The sequence below is a fragment of the Pseudorasbora parva genome, chromosome 9, assembly GCF_024679245.1.
Source record: "Pseudorasbora parva isolate DD20220531a chromosome 9, ASM2467924v1, whole genome shotgun sequence".
NCBI lineage: Eukaryota > Metazoa > Chordata > Actinopteri > Cypriniformes > Gobionidae > Pseudorasbora > Pseudorasbora parva.
The window spans coordinates 42408521-42429275 of record NC_090180.1 but is presented as its reverse complement, the minus strand read 5'-3'; the positions used below and the strand labels follow the sequence as shown (position 1 = coordinate 42429275).

At 36.3% G+C, this 20755-nt stretch overlaps 2 protein-coding genes across 6 annotated transcripts in view; both read left to right on the top strand.

The window, feature by feature from the left end:
- gigyf2 (GRB10 interacting GYF protein 2) overlaps positions 1-8451 on the top strand; it is a 32550-nt gene extending 24099 nt beyond the window's left edge. For all 4 annotated transcript variants that reach the window (XM_067452676.1, XM_067452677.1, XM_067452675.1 and 1 more), the window contains 7 exons: positions 1284-1412; positions 1524-1808; positions 2875-3065; positions 3220-3368; positions 4991-5172; positions 6507-6639; positions 7723-8451. In XM_067452676.1, coding sequence (XP_067308777.1) covers positions 1284-1412; positions 1524-1808; positions 2875-3065; positions 3220-3368; positions 4991-5172; positions 6507-6639; positions 7723-7790 — 1137 coding nt within the window. In that variant the 3' untranslated portion in view covers positions 7791-8451. The remainder of the gene's footprint in view (positions 1-1283; positions 1413-1523; positions 1809-2874; positions 3066-3219; positions 3369-4990; positions 5173-6506; positions 6640-7722) is intronic.
- Positions 8452-11289: 2838 nt separating this feature from the next.
- snorc (secondary ossification center associated regulator of chondrocyte maturation) lies at positions 11290-20447 on the top strand. Of its 2 annotated transcripts, XM_067452711.1 has the most exons (5): positions 11290-11352; positions 11500-11598; positions 11732-11853; positions 19158-19325; positions 19517-20447. In XM_067452711.1, exons 3-5 carry the CDS (start codon positions 11769-11771, stop codon positions 19624-19626), a joined length of 363 nt encoding a protein of 120 aa, XP_067308812.1. In that variant the 5' UTR covers positions 11290-11352; positions 11500-11598; positions 11732-11768; the 3' UTR covers positions 19627-20447. The 2 variants fall into 2 exon arrangements, with proteins under 2 accessions (XP_067308812.1, XP_067308811.1); XM_067452710.1 differs by lacking the exons at positions 11290-11352; positions 11500-11598 and having other exon boundaries at positions 11675-11853.
- The last annotated feature ends 308 nt before the right edge of the window (positions 20448-20755 follow it).

The following is a 20755-nucleotide window of genomic DNA, read 5'->3' as shown; positions in this document are numbered from 1 at the left end:
TAAATATACACACTCAGCTAAAGGATTATTAGGAAGACTGGAAAAATGTTGCCTGGTCTGATGAGTCTCGATTTCTGTTGAGACATTCAGATGATAGAGTCAGAATTTGTTGTAAACAGAATAAGAGCAAGGATCCATCATGCCTTGTTACCTTGCAGGCGGTGGTGTAATGGTGTGGGGGATGTGTTCTTGGCACACTTTAGGCCACTTAGTGCCAATTGGGCATCGTTTAAATGCCACGGCCTACCTGAGCATTGTTTCTGACCATGTCCATCCCTTTATGACCACCATGTACCCATCCCCTGATGGCTACTTCCAGCAGGATAATGCATCATGTCACAAAGCTCGAATCAATTCAAATGAGTTTCTTGAACATGTCAATGAGTTCACTGTATTAAATGGCCGCCACAGTCACCAGATCTCAACCCAATAGAGCATCTTTGGGATATGGTGGAACGGAAGCTTCGTGCCCTGGATGTGCATCCCACAAATCTCCATCAACTGCAAGATGCTATCCTATCAATATGGGCCAACATTTCTAAAGAATGCTTCTAGCACCTTGTTGAATCAATGCCACATAGAATTAAGGCAGTTCTGAAGGCGAAAGGGGGTCAAACACAGTATTAGTATGGTGTTCATAATAATCCTTTAGGTGAGTGTATAACTATGATTACAAATATAATAGTAATTAGAATTTTTTAATTAAATTTTAATTATGATTCTACAAGATGATTTTGTATAAATATAATAATTAGAAGTAATGAAAAATAAGAATTATTATTTTATTATATTGTATAGTTATTATGAATGGGGAAAAATAAGTTTATGATTGTAACATGGTTGGTACATAACCTTAAAGCTTGGAACATACTCTGCAAGAACAAAGCAATTTGTTTGTTTTCTTGAGGTGGCAAGAACAAGAACAAAGTTCATTCTGTCAGTACATTCCATACTTCACGAGAAAAACAGGTGCCGATCATCTGCGTTTCGCTGCATTAATCACTCCCACATTAAATGTCTGACCAATCACACAATAGTTCTTGGACACCTGCAAGAAAAAAGTTCAGCTCAGGTGATGTGTCGAGAACAAGCTGTGAGAACTCCCAAAAAATGCTGTCATTTTGTTCTCGCAGCCCTGGGAGTGAGAACCTTTTTCTCTCTTCTTGCGGAGTATGTTGCAGCCTTAAAACAGGGGTTGTTGTTGTTTTGTTTGTTTTTTTTTTTTTTTTTTTTTTTTTTTTTTTGACTGACTCAAAAAATTTGATTTTTTTTCATGTTTTCAGCTCCCTTCATCCTCCAAGTGGGGCCAGCAGTCGACCACAGCAAACACTCTCTCACAATCTCAGAATGCCCTGTCGCTTGCTGAGATCCAGAAACTGGAGGAGGAGAGAGAACGACTAGCACGAGAGGAGGTATGCCAAGGATTCTTCCTGAAACCCAAGTCATACGACCAAGCTTTCAACTGGTTTCCATGTGTCCTTCATAGAGAGAATATTTATTTTCTTATTTTGTTTCTCCTGCAGCAAAGACGACTACAGCAGGAGCTCCAGAAGGTCCAGCAGCAGCAGCAACCTCAAGCGAAGCTCTCTGGTTGGGGCAGTGTGGCCAAGCAGCCAGCAGCCACCAAGTCCCTGCTGGAGATCCAGAGAGAGGAAGCGCAGCAGATGAAACAGCGCAAAGAACAGCAGCAGCAGCAACAACATCAACAGCAGCAGCAGCAGCAGCAACAACAACAACAACAACAACAACAACAGCAGCAGCAGCAACAGCAACAGCAACTCTCAACCGTTACTCAGCAGAACCGAGTGGTGAGTAACACACATCCTAATGCAATTATCCACCTTGTTTTTAATGTAAGTGTGGGTGCGGCAAGTTGCAACTCGTATGTAGGCTTCTGGTGTCACTGACTTCCTTTTATTTTAGTTGTACAACAGCAGTCCTGTTATGCAGCTTGATGTTGCAAACTGCTATCTGTTATCGTATTATTTATTTTTTTGTTAACCCACTGGTTTGTAGCACGAATAGGTTTACCATTTACTCCACTTTGTTTTTCTTCCAGTTTTTTACCTATAACAGGTTGATCATTCAGTTTGATAAAAATTTAAGGTCACATGTCTTCTTTTTAAATGTTATAACTAAATGCTTAATTATCATTTTAGAATGGATCAAAGGAATTACTATAATAAATCCTAACATGATGATGAAACGTCAAATAGCTATGATTCGCAAATTTTTAAATAAAAACATTTCAGGCAGTTTGCAAACAATGGAAGCCATGCATTTATCTATAACAATATGGTTTTTATGTTGGAATTATTATGTAGGAATGCATATTTTATCTACCTCCTATTTTTTTGCTCCCAGCAGCTGGCAGTAGTAGACCAGAGACATATTTCACAAGAACCCTGGCTTCTTTATAATTGAAAGTTCTCCATTATGCATAAATCTATTTTTAATGATAATTTATATTTTTGTTACATGATAAAGTACATCTGACATTTATTTTAATGTAAACTCTTGTGACTTTTCTCTAGCCTGCCCTGTCACTAGTACATTTTACTAGGATTGGCTCAATACTCTTTTTATTTTATAATGAATCAAGCTCTAATTTGTATGTTTTATACATATCCATGTATGTATATTGACTGAAACAGGATTTTAAACTTGCAGTTACCCTGTTTTGTAGTTTAATGTGTACCAAGTAAAAAAATTAGATGCATGATTTATTTTGAGGTTTTATGAGTTTGTTCTCTATGGACATACAGTGTTAATTTTTTTGTGCAGATCTTAAAAAAGGTCTTACATTTGATTTTAAAAACCACAGAAATCTTGAAAATCTAAAATAGATTGCATGTCCTCTCTTTCTCTATCTAGGCCCTCAATACATCAGTGTGGGGATCTGTCAATAATGTTGGCTCAAATTGGATGATGGACAGCAGTAGTGTCTGGGGGGATGCTCAGAACTCTAATTTTGGCTTCTGGGATGAAGCAGTAAAGGAGGCTGCCCCGCCTCAAGCCACACGCAAGAGCCACAATCAGAAAAACAAGGGCAACGCTAACCTCAGGTAAACCACCTAAATATATAATTGTCTTTCTGTTACTCTAAAATGTGCAATAAACCTTAAATAAAATGACTTTAGTTTGCCAACTAGGTCCGTTGCACACAAACACCTTTTTGTGAAATTTCCTTATTGTATTCTTTAAAATAATCTGTTGCAGTAATAGCAGCAGTGGTAAAGCAAGTAAAAAGGTGGAGGAAGAAGAGAAGCTACTGAAACTGTTCCAGGGAGTCAATAAGAACCAAGACGGCTTTATGCAGTGGTGTGAACAGACTCTACACACTCTGAACACAGCCAATAACCTCGATGGTGAGTCAACTGACGTCTACTCTGCTATCATCTTCAACCATCTTGAATATTGGCGTTTAATGCGCAATAGATGCACAGATAATTCTTCCCACAAGCCACTTCCCTCCTTGCCGTTTAATCACTTTTTCTTGAGAATGTTTTCTTGTCGTTGTTTACACGGAATGTGGCTTCTGACATTAAAATATTCATGTTTTTATTGGTTTTGTCAAGTTACTGGAATTTCCAGGTTAGATATGATACCTTGAGAGATATTGATATTTAATAACATTTTCAATACCACTGGGAAAACCTCCACATACAGCCATACAGATGATGATTAATTTGGCTAATTTTGATGTAAAACAGCACAGGGAGGCTTTATTTGAATCGTTTACAAAAAAAGACAAGTTAACAGTCAGTAATAAAATCAGAGCAATTTGCAAACAATAGTACAAATAAATACAATGGAATAAAGAGACAAATGAATAAGAGACCTAAGAAATAAACATGGCTTTAAGTTTTTCAGGTGGGTCTAACAGTAGTATTAAGGTAAGAAATACTTCAGAAATGATTGTCAAGACCAGAGAATGGTTTTGTTTTTTGTTCTTTGATTAGCGTGTTTTCTCTTAACTATTTACTGTTCCAAAATGGACTGTATTTACCCAGGGTTTCCGCGGGGTCTTAAAAAGTCTTACATTTCAAAATCTAAATTTTAGGTCTTAAAAAGTCTTACATTTGCTGCAGAGTTGAGTTCTAGGTCTTAAATAATTTTAAAAAAATCATATTTTTCCTGTCCATGTAACGCTACCTCTAATGCTCATTGAAATGCGCTTTAGTGTGTGCGTGCGAGTGTTGTAGTTCTTTCTTTTGCTAGTCAAATATTTTTGCAGTATTATGCTTACAATTGAGACCAACATGCATCTTATATTGCAGCCAATCAGCTTTTGTTTTATTCGCGCGAGCTGTGAGTATCCTTTGGATTGTACCACAGATGCATAAAGCGGATTTTATGCAGCTGACAGTTCTTCAGTTCTTCCAGCTGTGCCATCACGAAAACAAAGGATATTCTCTCTCCCCTACCATCTCAAATAAAAGTCTGATATGCCTGATAGCACTAAAAAAAGAGTTAATAAAAGCTATGTAAGCCACAAACTAAATTCAGTACTGACACACCCCGATGTCAGACTGGCTGGCTGTGGATTCTGTGCATGTGTTTGCCACCTGTCAGCGCTCGTGTATACAAATGTGTTATTTCTAGGCTCACTAATCTTGAACACTCAAACACGCATTATGATGTCCATATTGGCTGTTATGTCTTGAGTAAAAAAGTTTAGGATGTGTGTCAGTATTGGATCTTCACATTACTGTAGTTCTTAAAGTGAAAGCAAACTAATATAGCTTATACCCACTCCTATCTGTATTGATGTTAAACAAACAAACGGGAAAAACCGCACTTATACTTTCTGTTTGTATCTGTATCTTTGTTGTATTTATTTGTTGTTTGTTTATTAGTATATATTTTATTACTGATCATTTACTTGATTACTTAATTAAAGGGGGTAAACTGCAAACAAACTTCTGCATCAGTGATTTAAAGACAATGTAGCTTTCTGAAAGTCATAAGTCTTCCACTCTTGTCACAGTTCCCACGTTTGCGTCGTTCCTGAAGGAAGTGGACTCGCCATACGAGGTGCACGACTACGTGCGAGCCTACCTAGGCGACACTCCACAGGCCAAGGACTTCGCCAAGCAGTTCCTGGAGCGGCGTGCCAAACAGAATGCTAACCAGCAAAAACCTCAGCCGGTCCAGCAGCAAAAACAGCAGGTTTGTTTGTGTCTCTGTGCACTAGCATGTGTGTGCAAATTTTGATTTAGTTTTAGTCATATATTAGTAAGTACACAAGATTTTATTTGATTAAAATCTAATGTGTTTAGTTCAATTGTAATGCATCAGTTAAGCCAATCTCAAAAATGTCCAAGCTCTATACACTTGGAGAAAACATCTATAAACCTGTTAATTTAAATGGTATTAAGGTTTGAACATGCAATACAGACACAGATTTAACTGTGGTGACATAACCGGTATTTATCTTTTATATATATATATATATTTATATATATATATATATATATATATATATATATATATATATATATATATATATATATATATATATATATATATATATATATATATATATATATATTAGGGATGTCACAATACTCAATATAATATTGAGTGTACCTGTGAGTCTACACGCTGATATGAGCAAATATCCATTCATATTCACTAAAGTTAAGGGGTGTTTACCAGCGTTTTAAAGCCTTGCCGTTTAAACATTTCATTCATGTGCATGCATGCAAATTAAATGTTTAACCAGCAAGCCACAGATTACTGGAATCAAGCCACGCGTGACTACTGGAATGTCTTACTGCACTAATACTGTCAAATACACAAAAGGTTAACATATAAACACAGTCGGTTATATCTAAAGTGAAAGTAAAATCGTGTGCGTCTATATGAGATGTGAACAGGTCTTCAATTGACAGCAGCAGCCTAGTGAACCGCTTGTCCTTAAAGTTAACCTCTAAAATGATGTTAATTAAAAAAAAGACCGCTTTTAATAGTTGTTGTATATTGAAGACTATGTAGTTTTAATTTAAGCCTACATTTATTCATTCAATTTCATACTTAAATGCTTCTGTACATCTCTGAGCTGCCACTGTAAATCTTTATATATATTTATTTTATATTATAAAATACACTATTTTACACTATACACTATATTATAAATACACACTAAGGGTTTTTTTAGGTAAAGTTTTAAGTTTAAGTAAAGTCTTTTAAGTAAAATAAAGAAAGAGTATTGCAATAAAAACATTTTCTCCTTAACTTTTTCTGTTCCTGTCGCCTAAGAATAGAATAGCAAAAAAAAAAAAGCGAACCGAACCGAAAAAAACGTGGATAAAAACCGAGGTGACTATTGAACCGTGGACTAACTGTATTGTTGCATCCCTAATATATATTATTACAGTTTTCGTGCACTGCCTGATAGGCTTTCTGCGTGTGCAAAATTATTCTAACATTAATAGTCATGATAAATAACACTGGTGTGTATGTGTCAATTAGCTGCTGAACTCCCCATGTTTGTGTCTCAGGACTCCGTATGGGGAATGAGCCAAGTGTCAGTCCTACAACAACAACAGCAGCAACATCAGCGGTTTGAGACAGTCACTTCGGGCAAGAAGAAGAAGAAACAGAAGATGGTACGGGCTGACCCAAGCCTTCTAGGTGAGTGTCGGCAAAGTCATTCATAAACTTTTGTCATTTTCAAACTTGATATGATCTGCTGGAAAATTACTCATCAGCATAGTATAAATTCGTGTGAACTGATGTTCTTCAATTTGTTGAAACCTAATAGCGTGCTATTGAGCACCAGATAAAATCATCATGATGGCATCAGAACCGTTTGATGTGACTAAATCTTGAGTAGATTTTAATAAACGCATATTAGTTGCTTGTTAACATTTACACGATTATTTATATTTACAGTATATGTAAGGTATAATCCACAGCTAGTTGAGCATTAAACAATTTTAATGCACAAAGTAGAATTAAAGAACTGCCTGACACTTGATTATCAGACACAGTACACACATTGAATTTCTGAACGTTTATATCATTAATTGCATTAATGTAGAATGCTGATTAATCTGACTGGGATTACCTGTATATTATATGGTTTTAATACACCATCCAGCCAAGCAGATTTATTTATTTCTGTCATTCAAAGCTGAATTTTCAGCATCATTACTTAGTCTTTTAAGTAAAATAAAGAAAGAGTATTGCAATAAAAAACATTTTATAAAATGTTTAAGTATTTTAAGTTCTTTCCCAAAAATAAATAAATAACATTCTTACCACCCAAAAAGTTTTGAACGGTGGTACAAGATTACAAAAGCTTTCTATTTCAGAAAAATACTATTCTTTTGAACTTTCTATTCATCAAAGAATCCTAAAAAAAAGCATTTTTTACACAACAACTTTCAATATTGATCATCATAAATGTTTCTTAAACAGCAAATCATATTATTTCTGAAGGATCACTGAAGACTGTCTATTGAGTGGTGATGCTGAAAATTCAGCTTTGCATCACAGGAATAAAGGACATTTTAAATTAAAATATTTAAATAGAAACGTTATTTTACATTTGAATTATATTTCACATTACAGCTTTTTCATTTTTAATAACATAAATGCAGCCTCGTGAGCAGAAGAGACTTCTTTTTTTCTTTTTTTTACTTTTGTCCAGTAGTGTATGTGTGTAGATGTTCTCCCTCTAATGTTTTTTTATTCTTTTCCATGTCTCTGCAGGTTTTTCTGTCAATGCCTCATCTGAGAGACTCAACATGGGTGAGATTGAGACTGTGGAAGACTTTTGAGGCTAGCTGATCACCAGGCTCCCCCTACCGACTGCTTCCCTTCTGAACAGCTGCCATTATGTTCCCCTCAAACCTTTTCCTCTTTTCAGTTTTTTTTTCATTTTCTTTTTTGTATCATCAATTTTCCAATTTGGAGTAGACTCGGGGCAGCACGTTTTCTTCCTCCCTAATCGAGAGGAAACTCCAGTTGCAATAACAGCGCTGCCCCGCGGCCATGAAAAGAACCAAAATCACAAAGCCCTGAGTAAAGGAAGAGAGGGCCTTGCTGCAGGAGAGGAATCAACGATCTCGGTGTCCTTTCACGGAGATGGAGCGTCTGCTCATGATCATGCTCGTCTCCCGACTGATGTTTCTTTAAGCGTGAATATAAGGATTGCAGAGGAAAAAAAATATGTATTATCCCCATTATTACAACTTCCTTTTTAATTTATTTGTTCCTTCCCTTATTCTTTTAGTGTTTTCCATTTTCTTCCCCTCTCTCCTCTCCCACTTTTTTGCCCCCATGTTGACGGACATCGAAAACAATGTAGGACTCGAGGAAATGTCATCAACAGTGTCCTGTTTTAAGGACATGTTTGAAGGTTCCAGACACTTAACCATTTCTTTGTAAAATATTAGGCTGTTTAAAGAATAAACTTTCAATTCTGCATCTGTATTATAATATATGGAAATGAACCAGTGGAGTCATACTTTTTTTTTATTACAGTACGACAAATAAATCAAACAGTCTCTTGTGTGGGCTGTTCTGCACGCTTTTGCTCCTAATGCACAAAGCAGGGTTGTGCCGTGTTGACTTGCGAATGTTTACCCAAGTTGCCTTTTACAAATTTGAATGATACACATTTATGGAAAACCTGGACATTTCAGGGAATTTTAAAGTTGTGATTTCCAGGCCTTGTATATTTAAAGTTCACTGCTCAGCTCTTTAGTATTTCATTGGATATCAGTAACTTATTATTTGGTCAAATAATAAAAACAAATATTCCGTTAATTATAACCTTACTAAAAAAAAAATCATAAATTCATAGCTCCCCATTCTGATTTTTTTTTTTTTTTTTTTTGCAAGTTTAATTTAATTTGATGGCCCGGTTTCACAATCAGGATTAGGCCTGTTTTATTAGGATATTTAAGCCACTTTTATAAATATGCCTTAAAAAAAACATTACTGGTGTAAACCTTGAAACAAAACATTGACACTAACATATTTTAAAATGTCAGTGTAAATTGCTTTCAGTTAAAATGGCTCAAATATGCATTTTAATTTGGGACTAGGGTTAAGCCTTTTTTTTGTGCATCATTATTTAAGTTAAAATGGTTTAGACTAATTTACTTAAGGCAAAGGGGCACTGCAACAGAATAAATATTATTTACAAAGTATAGCTAAAAGTTAAAAAAGGATTATGTTAATATGATTGAAGTGTCATCTTATTTAATCTGTAACATGCCCTCCTGACTAGAGTTCATATTTGTAGTTTTTAAACCGTAGTCCCACCACAAAAGAGTTGTACCACGATATATATATATATATATATATATATATATATATATATATATATATATATATATATATATATATATATATATATATATATATATATATATATATATATATATATATTAATCTTCACTTTTCTGCTTTTAATCCTCCTTAGCACCTTGCCTGAAAGCCTTTCTCACAGTGCTGTAAATGTGATTTTTTTTTTATATTTTTTTTTTTATACAAGCTTCAAGATCAGAGTTGAATTTAATTTAATTTAGCATACATATCGCCCTGTAGTCCAAGACTGGTTGTCCACTAAAGCTAAGCAGGGCTGAGCCTTGTCCTTCCCTGGATGGGAGACCACCTGGGAAAATTACGCAGCTACTGGAAGAGGTGTTAGTGAGACCAGCCCCTGCTGTGTGTCCTAACGCCCCAGTATAGTGATGTTGACACTATACTGTCAAAAAGCACCATTCTTCATTCGGGTGAGACATTAAACCGAGGTCCTGACTGGTGATTAAAAGTCTCAGGATGTAGTTTGCCTATTGACCTCTGGCCATCATCCTGACCTCTTAATCATCCCCCTCTCCTGATTGGCTTCATCAATCTGTCTTCTCTCCACCAATCAGCTGGTGTGTGGTTAGCGTTTTGGCACAATATGGCTGTGGTCGTATCATCCAGGTGGAAGCTGCACAATGGTGTTAATCGAGGAGATTTCCCCTTTCCATGTAAAGCGATTTGAGCAGAGAAAAGCTCTATATAAATGTAACGAATTATTACTTTGACATACAGGACGTTCTGGTGACAAACCATAACTTGTATGTAACATGAAATAGTCCTTTAATTAGTTCCCTGAGATGCATATATCCACAGTGTTGTGTGCAGAAAACGAGACCCTTCAGAATCTGTTCAGTGTTGTAGCTGTTTGTTCCTGTCTGGTGTTTATGGAGGGGGACTCGGCATCTAAGACTAATATTGATATGCACTATATACTCAGTTCATTTCTCCATAACACAACATCAGCAGAAGAGTTTGATGGGAAAAAAAGCCTTGCAGGAAAAAATAATCACGGATTTTAAAAAAGTTATGAGGCCAAGCCCTTCAGCCTTAACTGTTTACAATATCAGCAGCTGCTACATAATAAAGACAGCATTAAAAAAAAAAAATTCATTAAGCAAATTTACAAGATAAAGCAAAGTAAAGAGGCACTTTATGGTAACACTTTATTTTACAGTGTCATTGCTACATATTTTACATGTACTTACCATAGTAAAAACAATAAATTATGCATAATTAAATGCAACTAACCCCTTGCCTAACCCCTAAACCTATAGTAAGTACATATGAATTAATATTACAAAAATTAGAAAGTCTAGCCGGTAAGTTTGAAGTAGTTTTAAAAGCTTGAAGTTTCTTGGTTTTTAGTTTTAAAAAGACAGATAGATGCTACATACTTATTACAATACAATAACCTAACCTTGACCCTTATAGGTATATAGTTACATTATATTACCCAAGTATTTTCTTAGATAAATACACTGTAAGTACACATACTGTAAAATAAAGTGCATCCAAAAGTAAGAAGCGGTGTAGGTCAATGTACGAATTAGCCAACAATTCACCAAAACTTAAAATATTATTTTATTATGATGACGAAATGCAATGAGAATGTTCTTCCATATTCAAAATACAGTTCTTGAGTCTGCTTTAGTTTAGGATCAGTTCTTACTATTAACTGTGCCTCCTAATAAACTCCTAATTACGGCTTATAAATGTCAGCAGGTAGGTGTTAAGTTTAGGTGTTGGGTATATTAAGGGATCCAATACATAAAGCATTAATATGTGTTTTATCAGCCATATCCTAGTAATCAGCACGATAAGCAACTAGTTAATAGTAAGAACAAATATTCTTTGTGTTTGATCTCACTTTATTAACCAATGTCTTTGCGGCTAACCTTTGATGATTCACTTCAATTATACCGAACATTTGTGTTTCAACATTTTTGTGTGGATAAAAGGGCCTTTATGTTTGCCAAAAATATAACTTTTTTGATGCAAAAAAAGCAAGCCAAGCCTATGCAGGTGAGAAAAAGTATGTATTACTATCCATAAACGTAACTAAGTAACACAATTAGTTACATACTTTTTATGGAGTAATAATATTGTAATGGATTACTTTTAAAAGTAACTTTTCCGAACACTTGTCATCTCCTCTATACCTACTGCAAGATCCACCTCTATGATCCTTAATAACCACAGAAAAGTAGCCTGGGACATGAAGGCCGTCTGCATCGTGCTTCAGGACTGGAACGCCTGGGTTTGAAGAAGGTGGGCAGTTACCAGAAGAGTTGACAAAAGTCTGCACTGTCCATATAGAGTCCTCCCACCTAAACCCAGCTTACCCCAGCATCTCTCACGCAGTCTCTCACTTGCTCTCTGTGTTCTTTCATTAACGCACCAGTCTAGGAGCGGTGAACAGAAGTGTCTGACCAGGAACCATGGGCGTCAGCAGCAGTTCAAGAGGTTTATCTCGGCTCGCCTTCATTACTGCTCTGGCCATATGCATGGCTTTTGTGCAGACAGGTAACATCACTGTCTTTCCATCTAATCAATCATGGACATCTCAAAAATCTGTTGAACTGTTAGGAAAGCTTAAATGCGTTTTTGATAAGCCAGCAATTCTGATCGGTTGGTGACTATGAGTGAGAATTTTGTTGTTTCTTGACTTGAGGTGTTGATATGTGTCTTTCTGAGCCCATGTTTATGAAGGTTCAGGAAAACCTCACCTCTGAAATCTCTAATTGTGCATACGTGTCATTTTCGACATGTTGACCCTCTTGGTTTTGCAAGGCCCCTTTCCAATAGTCAGTGCTGGGCATGAAAGGGAAGGAGTTCTATCAAAACTGAAGAGAACATTTACTTACCTTTCCTAAATACTAGGATCTTTTCCATGGGAAAGAGTTCGTTTTTTAGTGTAAAAAAAATGAAATTGAAATGTTTCACTGAACCAATCCCATGCAGGATCAACTTTTTACAGCAGAGTAAAGGTGCGAGACTCTTGCAGACTGAAACGTCACACTGTCTTCAGTGACTCAGACCTTTTCTTTTTCACATCCAGGTGTTGAACCTGAATTTAGTCTTGGGTTCAATGCGTACAAAGACAAGGAGCTTGTTTGTTAGACTCTTGGGGGAAACCAAGGCATACAGCTGAGCACAACATTCTTTGTACAACCAAAATTAGAATTGCTTTCTTTAACCGATGACTTTTTTTAAAGCATCATCTCTAAAATAGGACCTTCCAAAACATACATTAAAATCTCATAAAGTGGGAGAAAAAAAGGTTGAAGACACTCAGACTTTCCAGCCAGAATACATGATGTAATACGGTTATATTACACATTCAAGACCCGAAGCAAGTGGTGATGGAGCAGTTTCTTGATATTTCTATGTGAACTTATTTGCATTGATGTCATGGCAGCAGGAATGATTCCAGAAGTCTGGACGATCATGATGCCACTGTGTGCTTTGATACATTTCCAGTACACAACAGAATTTGTGGAGGAAGAACTTTTCATCTTTGAATTAATTAAAGATATTAATAGCCTTTTTGCATTTACAATAATTGCTCTGCTGCCAATATTGGAGTCTGAATTTTGCAAGATGCTTCATCGCAACCAAAACTGGCTGTTCATTTGAGTTACTTTCATGTTATTGGCCATTATTTTACATATTTTTGGGGGGTAAAACAGTATTAAGGAAGACACATTCTGTAATGTTGAACATTGTTGACTATACTCATTAAGTCGAGCAAAGTACAGATTGTTTCAAAGCAGCTTCACGGTGATAAACAGAAACACAGAATCTATGATGCAAACTTCTTCAAATTTAAATTTGTAAAGCAGTTCTACATCAATCATTCAGTTCAGTGTTGATTCAGTTCAATAACTTTACAATCAATTAAGAAACAAGTTCAATTTAGCTATAAGCAGCTCTACATGAGACAATACTGTCAGTATTCAGCTCAAGTCAACCCAATGTAGATTCAGTTCAGGTAATGCTGATTTAATAAAAGTGTCGTTAAATTTATTAAATTTGTTAAACAAATTCGATTCAACTGTAAATCACCTCTACTGAGAAACAATCAACATCCAGCTCAATTCAGTTTAAGTTTTGTTCTCCTCTGAGAAATCAAAATCAAGCAGTCATTACCGGGGTCAAGCGCAACAGAGGCAAACAAGGAAGCTAGCAGCAGACCAACTGTAAAAATTAGTAAAGACATTTGGAGACACTTTTAAGCAAAAATGTTGAAACCCCATATGAATACATTGAGTTGTATAGAGCCAATTTCATGTTTTAGGCACAATCCTACCTTTTTGTGTCATCGGAGTGAGCCCATAGATGTGTGTGAATTTTGGTAAAAATATCTCATTTCGTTTTGGAGTTATAGACATTTATATGAAAAAACACATAGAAAATGACTGACATCTGACTTTGACTGGATTTTACTACCCCCACTATTAATATTTTGGCTATTAGCTATCGACTTATGTTTCCGAAATTCTGACGCTGGTTTCATCTCGATCTGACTAGCGGTTTCGAATACGTCATCTAATGTTTTAATTCTAAAGCACTTAATTACTATGCTGAACAAACCATTTCCCGAAACCTGGCAAGTCTGGTGTCGTTGGACTAAGCCAGAAAAAAGTTACTCCCATGAAAATAAGTCTGCCACTCCCAGTTATAAGCATTTGAAAAAAATTATTATCCGCTAGGTGGCGCTGTTTCAAAATTCTTAGGCTACTTCAGGGCAATGTGGCGATGGCTCATACCAAGTTTCGTAACAATCCGTTCATGCGTTCATAAAATACAGCATTTTAGCACATAATTCAAAATGGTCGACATGGTAAGATTGGGTATCAGTCGACTCGGCATCATGCCTCGAATCTAATAAGACCTAATTTTATGATTTTTGGACAAATGATTCAGAAGTTACGAGCCAAAATAGCCATTTTTCGTATCTCGGAACAGTAGGTGGCTCTGTGTCGAAACACAGCATGTTGCATCAGGTCATGCGTGTGATGACACATACCAAGGCTTGAATACGATAAAGCGCTGCGGAGATATAGCCTTAAGTGTATTTTTGCAACCGCTATGTAAAATTAGTTTGTGCGTTTATCGAAAAAGATTTGACGGATCAACTTGAATTCCATAACTATTACACATCTTCTGAAAGAGTACTGAATCTCTTGGTCAAAATAATAGACTGTATAAAACCATGGCCGTAGGGTCCATGACACCCGTAGGTTTCTGAAGAGTATTTTTAAAGCCTAGAGTGGGCGGAGCCAGCCATAGCAATCTTGGCAGCGCAGCGCTCACTGTTAACTATAAATGATGTAATGATGGGTGGAGATTAGGTGCCTGTTTGAGAGCAGCAGCAGCAATTCACCTGTCACTCAAGTGGCCACGCCCCTTAATTTATACTGTTGTCTGAGGTCAACGTTGTGACGTTTGTGTGTTTTTTACATTCAAAAACATCATAACTAATAGGTAATAGGCTATTTTCTACACTGGTTTTGAGGCTCTCTTCTGCACACTCAGTTTTGATTCCAGCTGCACTGGAAACTTAGAAGTAAACGGCCACAGCTAGGATTGGATAAGATTTGCATATTTAATGAGCTTCAGCTCCTTTGTCATATCTATGGCCCTGTCAGTTAAGTTCACATGAGGGAGAGACTATTTTGAAAGTGGCTAGTGCAATGATTCTCTCAACCACAGGGCTCGTAAACGTCTTTATCTAACAAACACAATGATTTATTTCTCATCCACCCCCGATTGATTGGAATATTATTTCTGTATTACATGGGCCGCAGGATAGGTCAATATAAGCGCAAACCGTGCGCACGCACACACACACACACACACACACACACACACACACACACACACACATGCGCAACCAGATCAAGAAAGAATTTCTGCCGACAGACCTACGTTTTGGTAGCACGTTTGGAAAACACACAGCCCCCGGACTACTTTTACTATATATCAAAAAGACGTTTTACTCACATAAGTGTGTTGCACCATTCCTGTCGAATCCAACATAGAAGGCACAACATTGTGTCTGCAAATCCAGCACTTGAGACTAGTTTACAAACGATTCTGCAGTGAAATGAAGCGAGCACACAAACGTTCTTCCCCATGTGAGCTGGAACTTCATTAAAAATAAATGAAGTATCACACATTCCTAATATTAGGATCTGAAGGAAGCTTATGCAGCGACTGTGTTCTTCCACAATATCTTGCTATCTTCTTCCACATTGTTATTGCTGCTGGCTAAAGTGATCCGATCACCTTAATGAGTCGGTGGTGTTTCGTCACGTGATGACATAATGAAGCACACAGTTTTCTGGGCCTGGTGTCTATAAAAGTTTTTCTTTGACTAAAAAGGACGTTTTCAGCTCTGATACAGGATAATCTTATATTGCCATTACCTTTTATATATCAAAAGCTCAAGGGAAAGTTGATCTCTCAATTCATCACCCCTTTAATTGAACATATCCACATTCAAGTTCTAATAAAAAAGAATGCATGAATCGAAAACATTAAAACTGTTTTTTATTCAGATAATCATACATGAAAAATAATCTGGGGACCATGAAAGTTGTGTGAAAAATATCAAAAAATGCTGACAGTGGCTGGGAACTTTTTTGTTGTTTGTTTGTTTTGTTATTATTATGGCAGTAAATTAAGGACATTTTGAATATTCAGAGAATATCTGAATGGGAACGTTAGCAAAACGTTCTTATGTGAGATGAGGACATTGGCACAACACACTGGCACGCGCACGGTGGCGCACGATTGTGTCATTCGCACGCATCTGTCTGAATGTTGTCATCTCACTGTTGTGTGTTAAAATAGAAAAAAACAGACAACGTCTTTGGCCTTGTCCTATATCCAAATGTTTAAGCATTGCTTAATAAATATTTAAGCAGACCGTGAAGTGACAAACACACACAAAAAATGTACTTTTTCAGATCAACAGGTTGCGCATGCTGACGCCGACGTGCGTGCTTTTCCACAGACTGGCCTCATAAACAAACTTGTTTCACTTGCAGCACACTGGCTGTGTTTAGGCCGTTGGTTGCTCTGCCTCAAGCCGTCCTCTCTGACCACACAAGCACCTTTTTGTACCCTCAAGTGAAGGGCTCATTGATGTATCGCTGGCCTCGCGCCCCGGTGTGCCGTACCTACAGCCTGCTTCAAGTCCAGAAAGTGTGCGTCTTGCTGAGCAAACACACTATTATTAAAAATACTCATATGTTGGCCATCCCCAGTTTGATGACTCCAAATATTAACCTTTTATTTTAAGATTTAGGGTGGAACATGAGCAATTTAGTATGTTTAATGTCATGAAAAGGTGGTAAGTGGCCGCTACATGTAAATACGTCTGTTGTCGATGCAAAAATGAGCGTTCTATGTTTGTGCTTGTTGGGTTAGTTTTGACTCGTGTCATCGTTTAGTTTTTGCTCGTAAGTCTTATTTAGTTGTTTAAATATATTGGTTTTATTACTTTATTTAGTTTTCTTACTGGTATCTATTGTTATTTTAATGTAGCCTATCATTGGTTCTTTTCATAGGCTATTCTTGTAGCCTAGCTATTTATTTAAATAGACCATCGGTTATTTTTTATTTACTTTTTTTCTTAATTTCTTTAGTATTCTTTCTTGTAGCTGTTAGTTTTTAAATATGTATTCATAGTTTCTTTTTATTTATTATGATTTGTTAAATATTGTTCCTTGTAGCTATTAGTTATTTCAATGAATCCTGGGTTATTTTTATTAATTTACTCTTATTCGTTTAGTATTATTGTAGCTTTTTATTTATATTTAAATCATATAGGTTATTTTTATTTATTTATTTAGTACTCTTACTTATAATTTTTGTAGCTTTTGTTTAGTTATTTAAATACATCATAGGTTCTTTTTATTTACTTATTTTTATTCATTTAGTATTCTTACTTGTAGCTATCATTTACTTATCAAAAACTTGCTGTTTATGTTTAATTCCATGGAAAGATGCTATAAGTTGCCGCTGCATGTGCATTACCTATATTTCTCAAAACCTAATTATGCTTTCAATGCACAAATGAGCACACTGTTATGTGTGTTTGCTTGTTGGATTAGTTATGACCTGTGCAATTGGGTTGTTCAAACAGGTCAAGATATCCCACCGTTTATCCATGTTCTCTGTCTTTGTCCCTTCATTTTGAGGTCAGAACCTTTGTCCATAAGGTGCCCTTTGGGAATGGTGGGCAAGCAGTAACATAGGAAATGGGCTTTGTGCTCCGTGAGTGTGGTGTAGGTGATAAAAGTCGCATGGCTGTTCCATGCCTGTGGGAGATGTGGAATGTCAGTGAGAGATGTGAGGAGAAGAGGGGAGGAACGCGCAGGACAGGATGCCATAGTGAGAAGCGAGTGCTAATCCTCCATAAAGACGCCCATTGAGTCATACCAAATGTGACTAACATTTGCCACTTTCTAGACCTATGCATTCCCTATACTTAATGCTTAGAGGAAAAAATCGTCTGTAGCTCACTTTAGCCAATAACAAAAGTTAAAATGATTTTTTAAAAATATATTTAACATAAAGCTTCTTAAGTGTACCTTAAATTCTATCCATCCATCAATCCATTCATCCATCCATCCATCCATCCATCCCGGTGGGGTCTTCTGCTGTTGTAGCCCATCCACCTCAAGGTTGTGTGTGGCTTCACAAATGCTTTACTGCATACCTTGGTTGTAACGAGTGGTTATTTCAGTCAAAGTTGCTTTTCTATTAGCTTGAATCAGTCGGCCCATTATCCTCATTCTATCCATACTGGATGTTTTTCCCTTTTCACATCATTCTTTGTAAACCCTAGAAATGGTTGTGCATGAAAATCCAAATAACTGAGCAGATTGTGAAATACTCAGACTGGCCCGTCTGGCACCAACAACAATGTCACGCTCAAAATTGCTTAAATCACCTTTCCCATTCTGAGAAATTCTTTCCCCTTTCTTTCCCATTTTTTAAATATATATATATATATATATATATATATATATATATATATATATATATATATATATATATATATATATATATATATATATATATATATATATATATATATATATAGCCTATATTATTTTATTTTTTTCTCCATGGCCGAGTAACTGCATCCAAGCCTTAGGCCTACATCACCAAGTACAATCGGCACTACCAACTTTACTTTACAAGTAAAGCACTCTGCCACTGGACTCTAGACCAGGGATGGCCCTTCCTGTTCCAACATAACTGTCAGTGCACAATGCATCGGTCCTTAAAGACATGGATGAGCCAGTTTGGTGTGCAGGAACTTGACTGGCCTGCACAGAGTCCTGACCTCAACCCGACAGAGCACCATTGGGATGAATTAGAGCGGAGACTGTGAACCAGGCCTTCTCATCCAACATCAGTGCCTGACCTCACAAATGTGCTTATAGAAAAATGGTCAAAAATTCCCATAAACACACTCCTAATCCTTGTGGAAAGCCTTCCCAGAAGAGCTGAAGCTGTTATAGCTGCAAAGGGCCAACTCCATATTAAACCCTGCAGATTAAGAATGGGATGTCATTAAAGTTCATGTAAGCTCAGAAGTCCCAAAACGTTTGGCTATATATTGTGTATATATTCTGATACTTATTTGTATATTATTTAATTATTAGATGTATCATATTATGTTGTGTCTGTGGTCTTTGCCTTTCTGTTTTGGAATGATTTTGTGAAAATAGATTATAGAACATTCTGCAACTAAATATATTATTTTGTTTCCATTTTGATTCAGCTTAATTTTTTCCTTCCACCAGAAACAGTGGCTGATTCCTCCGCTACACTGCAGAATGATAACCAGGACACACTCTCCGGTGCTGGAGCCATTGATGTGACAACAAAAGTCCCTTACCAGGACCTGTCGGAAAACACCATCACCATGGACTATGATGAAATGACACATTCACCAACCTTGGATGAGGAAGGTAAAATAATTCCACCCGTGTTCACATACTGAATCAAACTTACTGTAATAGAGCATATTTTATGTTTTTAGTAGCTCTTGGTTATTATTAATAATTTTCCACGTATTGAATATGGTATAAATCTTTGTTTAATAAAACATTGCTAAGTTTCTGTCATGGTGTGTGATTCACAGTATTATTTCTGTCCTCAGTTGTGCTGGGGCCAGGTGCCATCACAGCTATCGTCATTGCGGTGTTCCTCGGAGCCTCGGTTCTTCTCGCTCTCATTGTGATCACGCTCAGAAAGTTCACTGCCTCTTAGGAAGGGACATTTATGTGTTTTCATTTTATCCCTTCCTCAGTCTCTTCTCTTCTTTTTGCTCTCCTTGTTTCCCTCTCCTCCATCTGTACTCATTGGTGGCAGGTCCCTCATGAAATGGTTGTTTGCAGCTGCTCTTTACTGTTCCTCTGAGGCATGTTTTGTGATTTCTTTCTCGTGATACTCTTAAAAATAAAGGTTCATTATTGGCATGAAGAACCTTTCATGGAGCCCATCCATTGCACAAAAGATTCTTTATAGTGGAAAAACATTCTGTAGGTTATTAAAATTGTTCTTTTAAGAACTGTTTACTGAAATGTTCTTTGAGGATCTTCTATGGCATCACTGTGAAAACCTCCTTGTGGAACCTTTATTTTTAAGATGAAAACTCAAGACAAAGCAAACCAGACTGAGGCTGAACAAAAGGGCACTTGCAGAAATTATGGGTGCATTTTTTTTTGTGACCATATTATCAATGTTGATATCCTCTTGTAATTAGGTTTAGACTGAAATATGGTAGTTTTATTTTCAAAAGAAGTTAAAATGATTGATATTAGTGACATTTTAAGATATGGTTTACCATTTTCATACACTTTTCTAATGCATAGCAAATTCCAATATTTGACATTAAATTGCATTGATTTCTGTAAAATTGTCATGTTTAAGATTAAGTTTAAGATAGCGTGCGTGCGCGTGTGTGTGTGTGTGTGTGTGTGTGTGTGTGTGTGTGTGTGTGTGTGTGTGTGTGTGTGTTTTGAGAGAAATCAAAGCAGTCTTTGAGAGTGAGTGTTTTAACTGAACTTTTATAAATAAACTTATGAATTTGTGTCACCTTGTGATTGGTCACTGAACAGATTAAAAGACCATGTTTAATCTTCCTCTAAGAGTGGTTTCTTTCACGTAAGCTTTAAATCTTATGATATGATGGGTTATAATGCAAAAGAATTGTTTATTTAGCATGTTGTTGCCTACATACCTAAAACACTGAAATAATTCAAATCTATTAAAACTAGTTATGAACTTACAATGGCAAATACTTCTCAAGCATATTAATCTTAGTTCATATTCTTTTCAACATTTTCATTATCAAAATAAAAGTTGAATCTGTTAATATAATTGATATAAGCTCAAA

Excerpts from the sequence above, each read along its gene's own strand:
- snorc (XM_067452711.1), top strand. The coding sequence starts at position 11,769 with ATGGGCGTCAGCAGCAGTTCAAGAGGTTTATCTCGGCTCGCCTTCATT. Across the intron at positions 11,854-19,157 it reads CATGGCTTTTGTGCAGACAG|AAACAGTGGCTGATTCCTCC; the intron begins GTAACATCACTG and ends TCCTTCCACCAG. Across the intron at positions 19,326-19,516 it reads ACCAACCTTGGATGAGGAAG|TTGTGCTGGGGCCAGGTGCC; the intron begins GTAAAATAATTC and ends TTCTGTCCTCAG.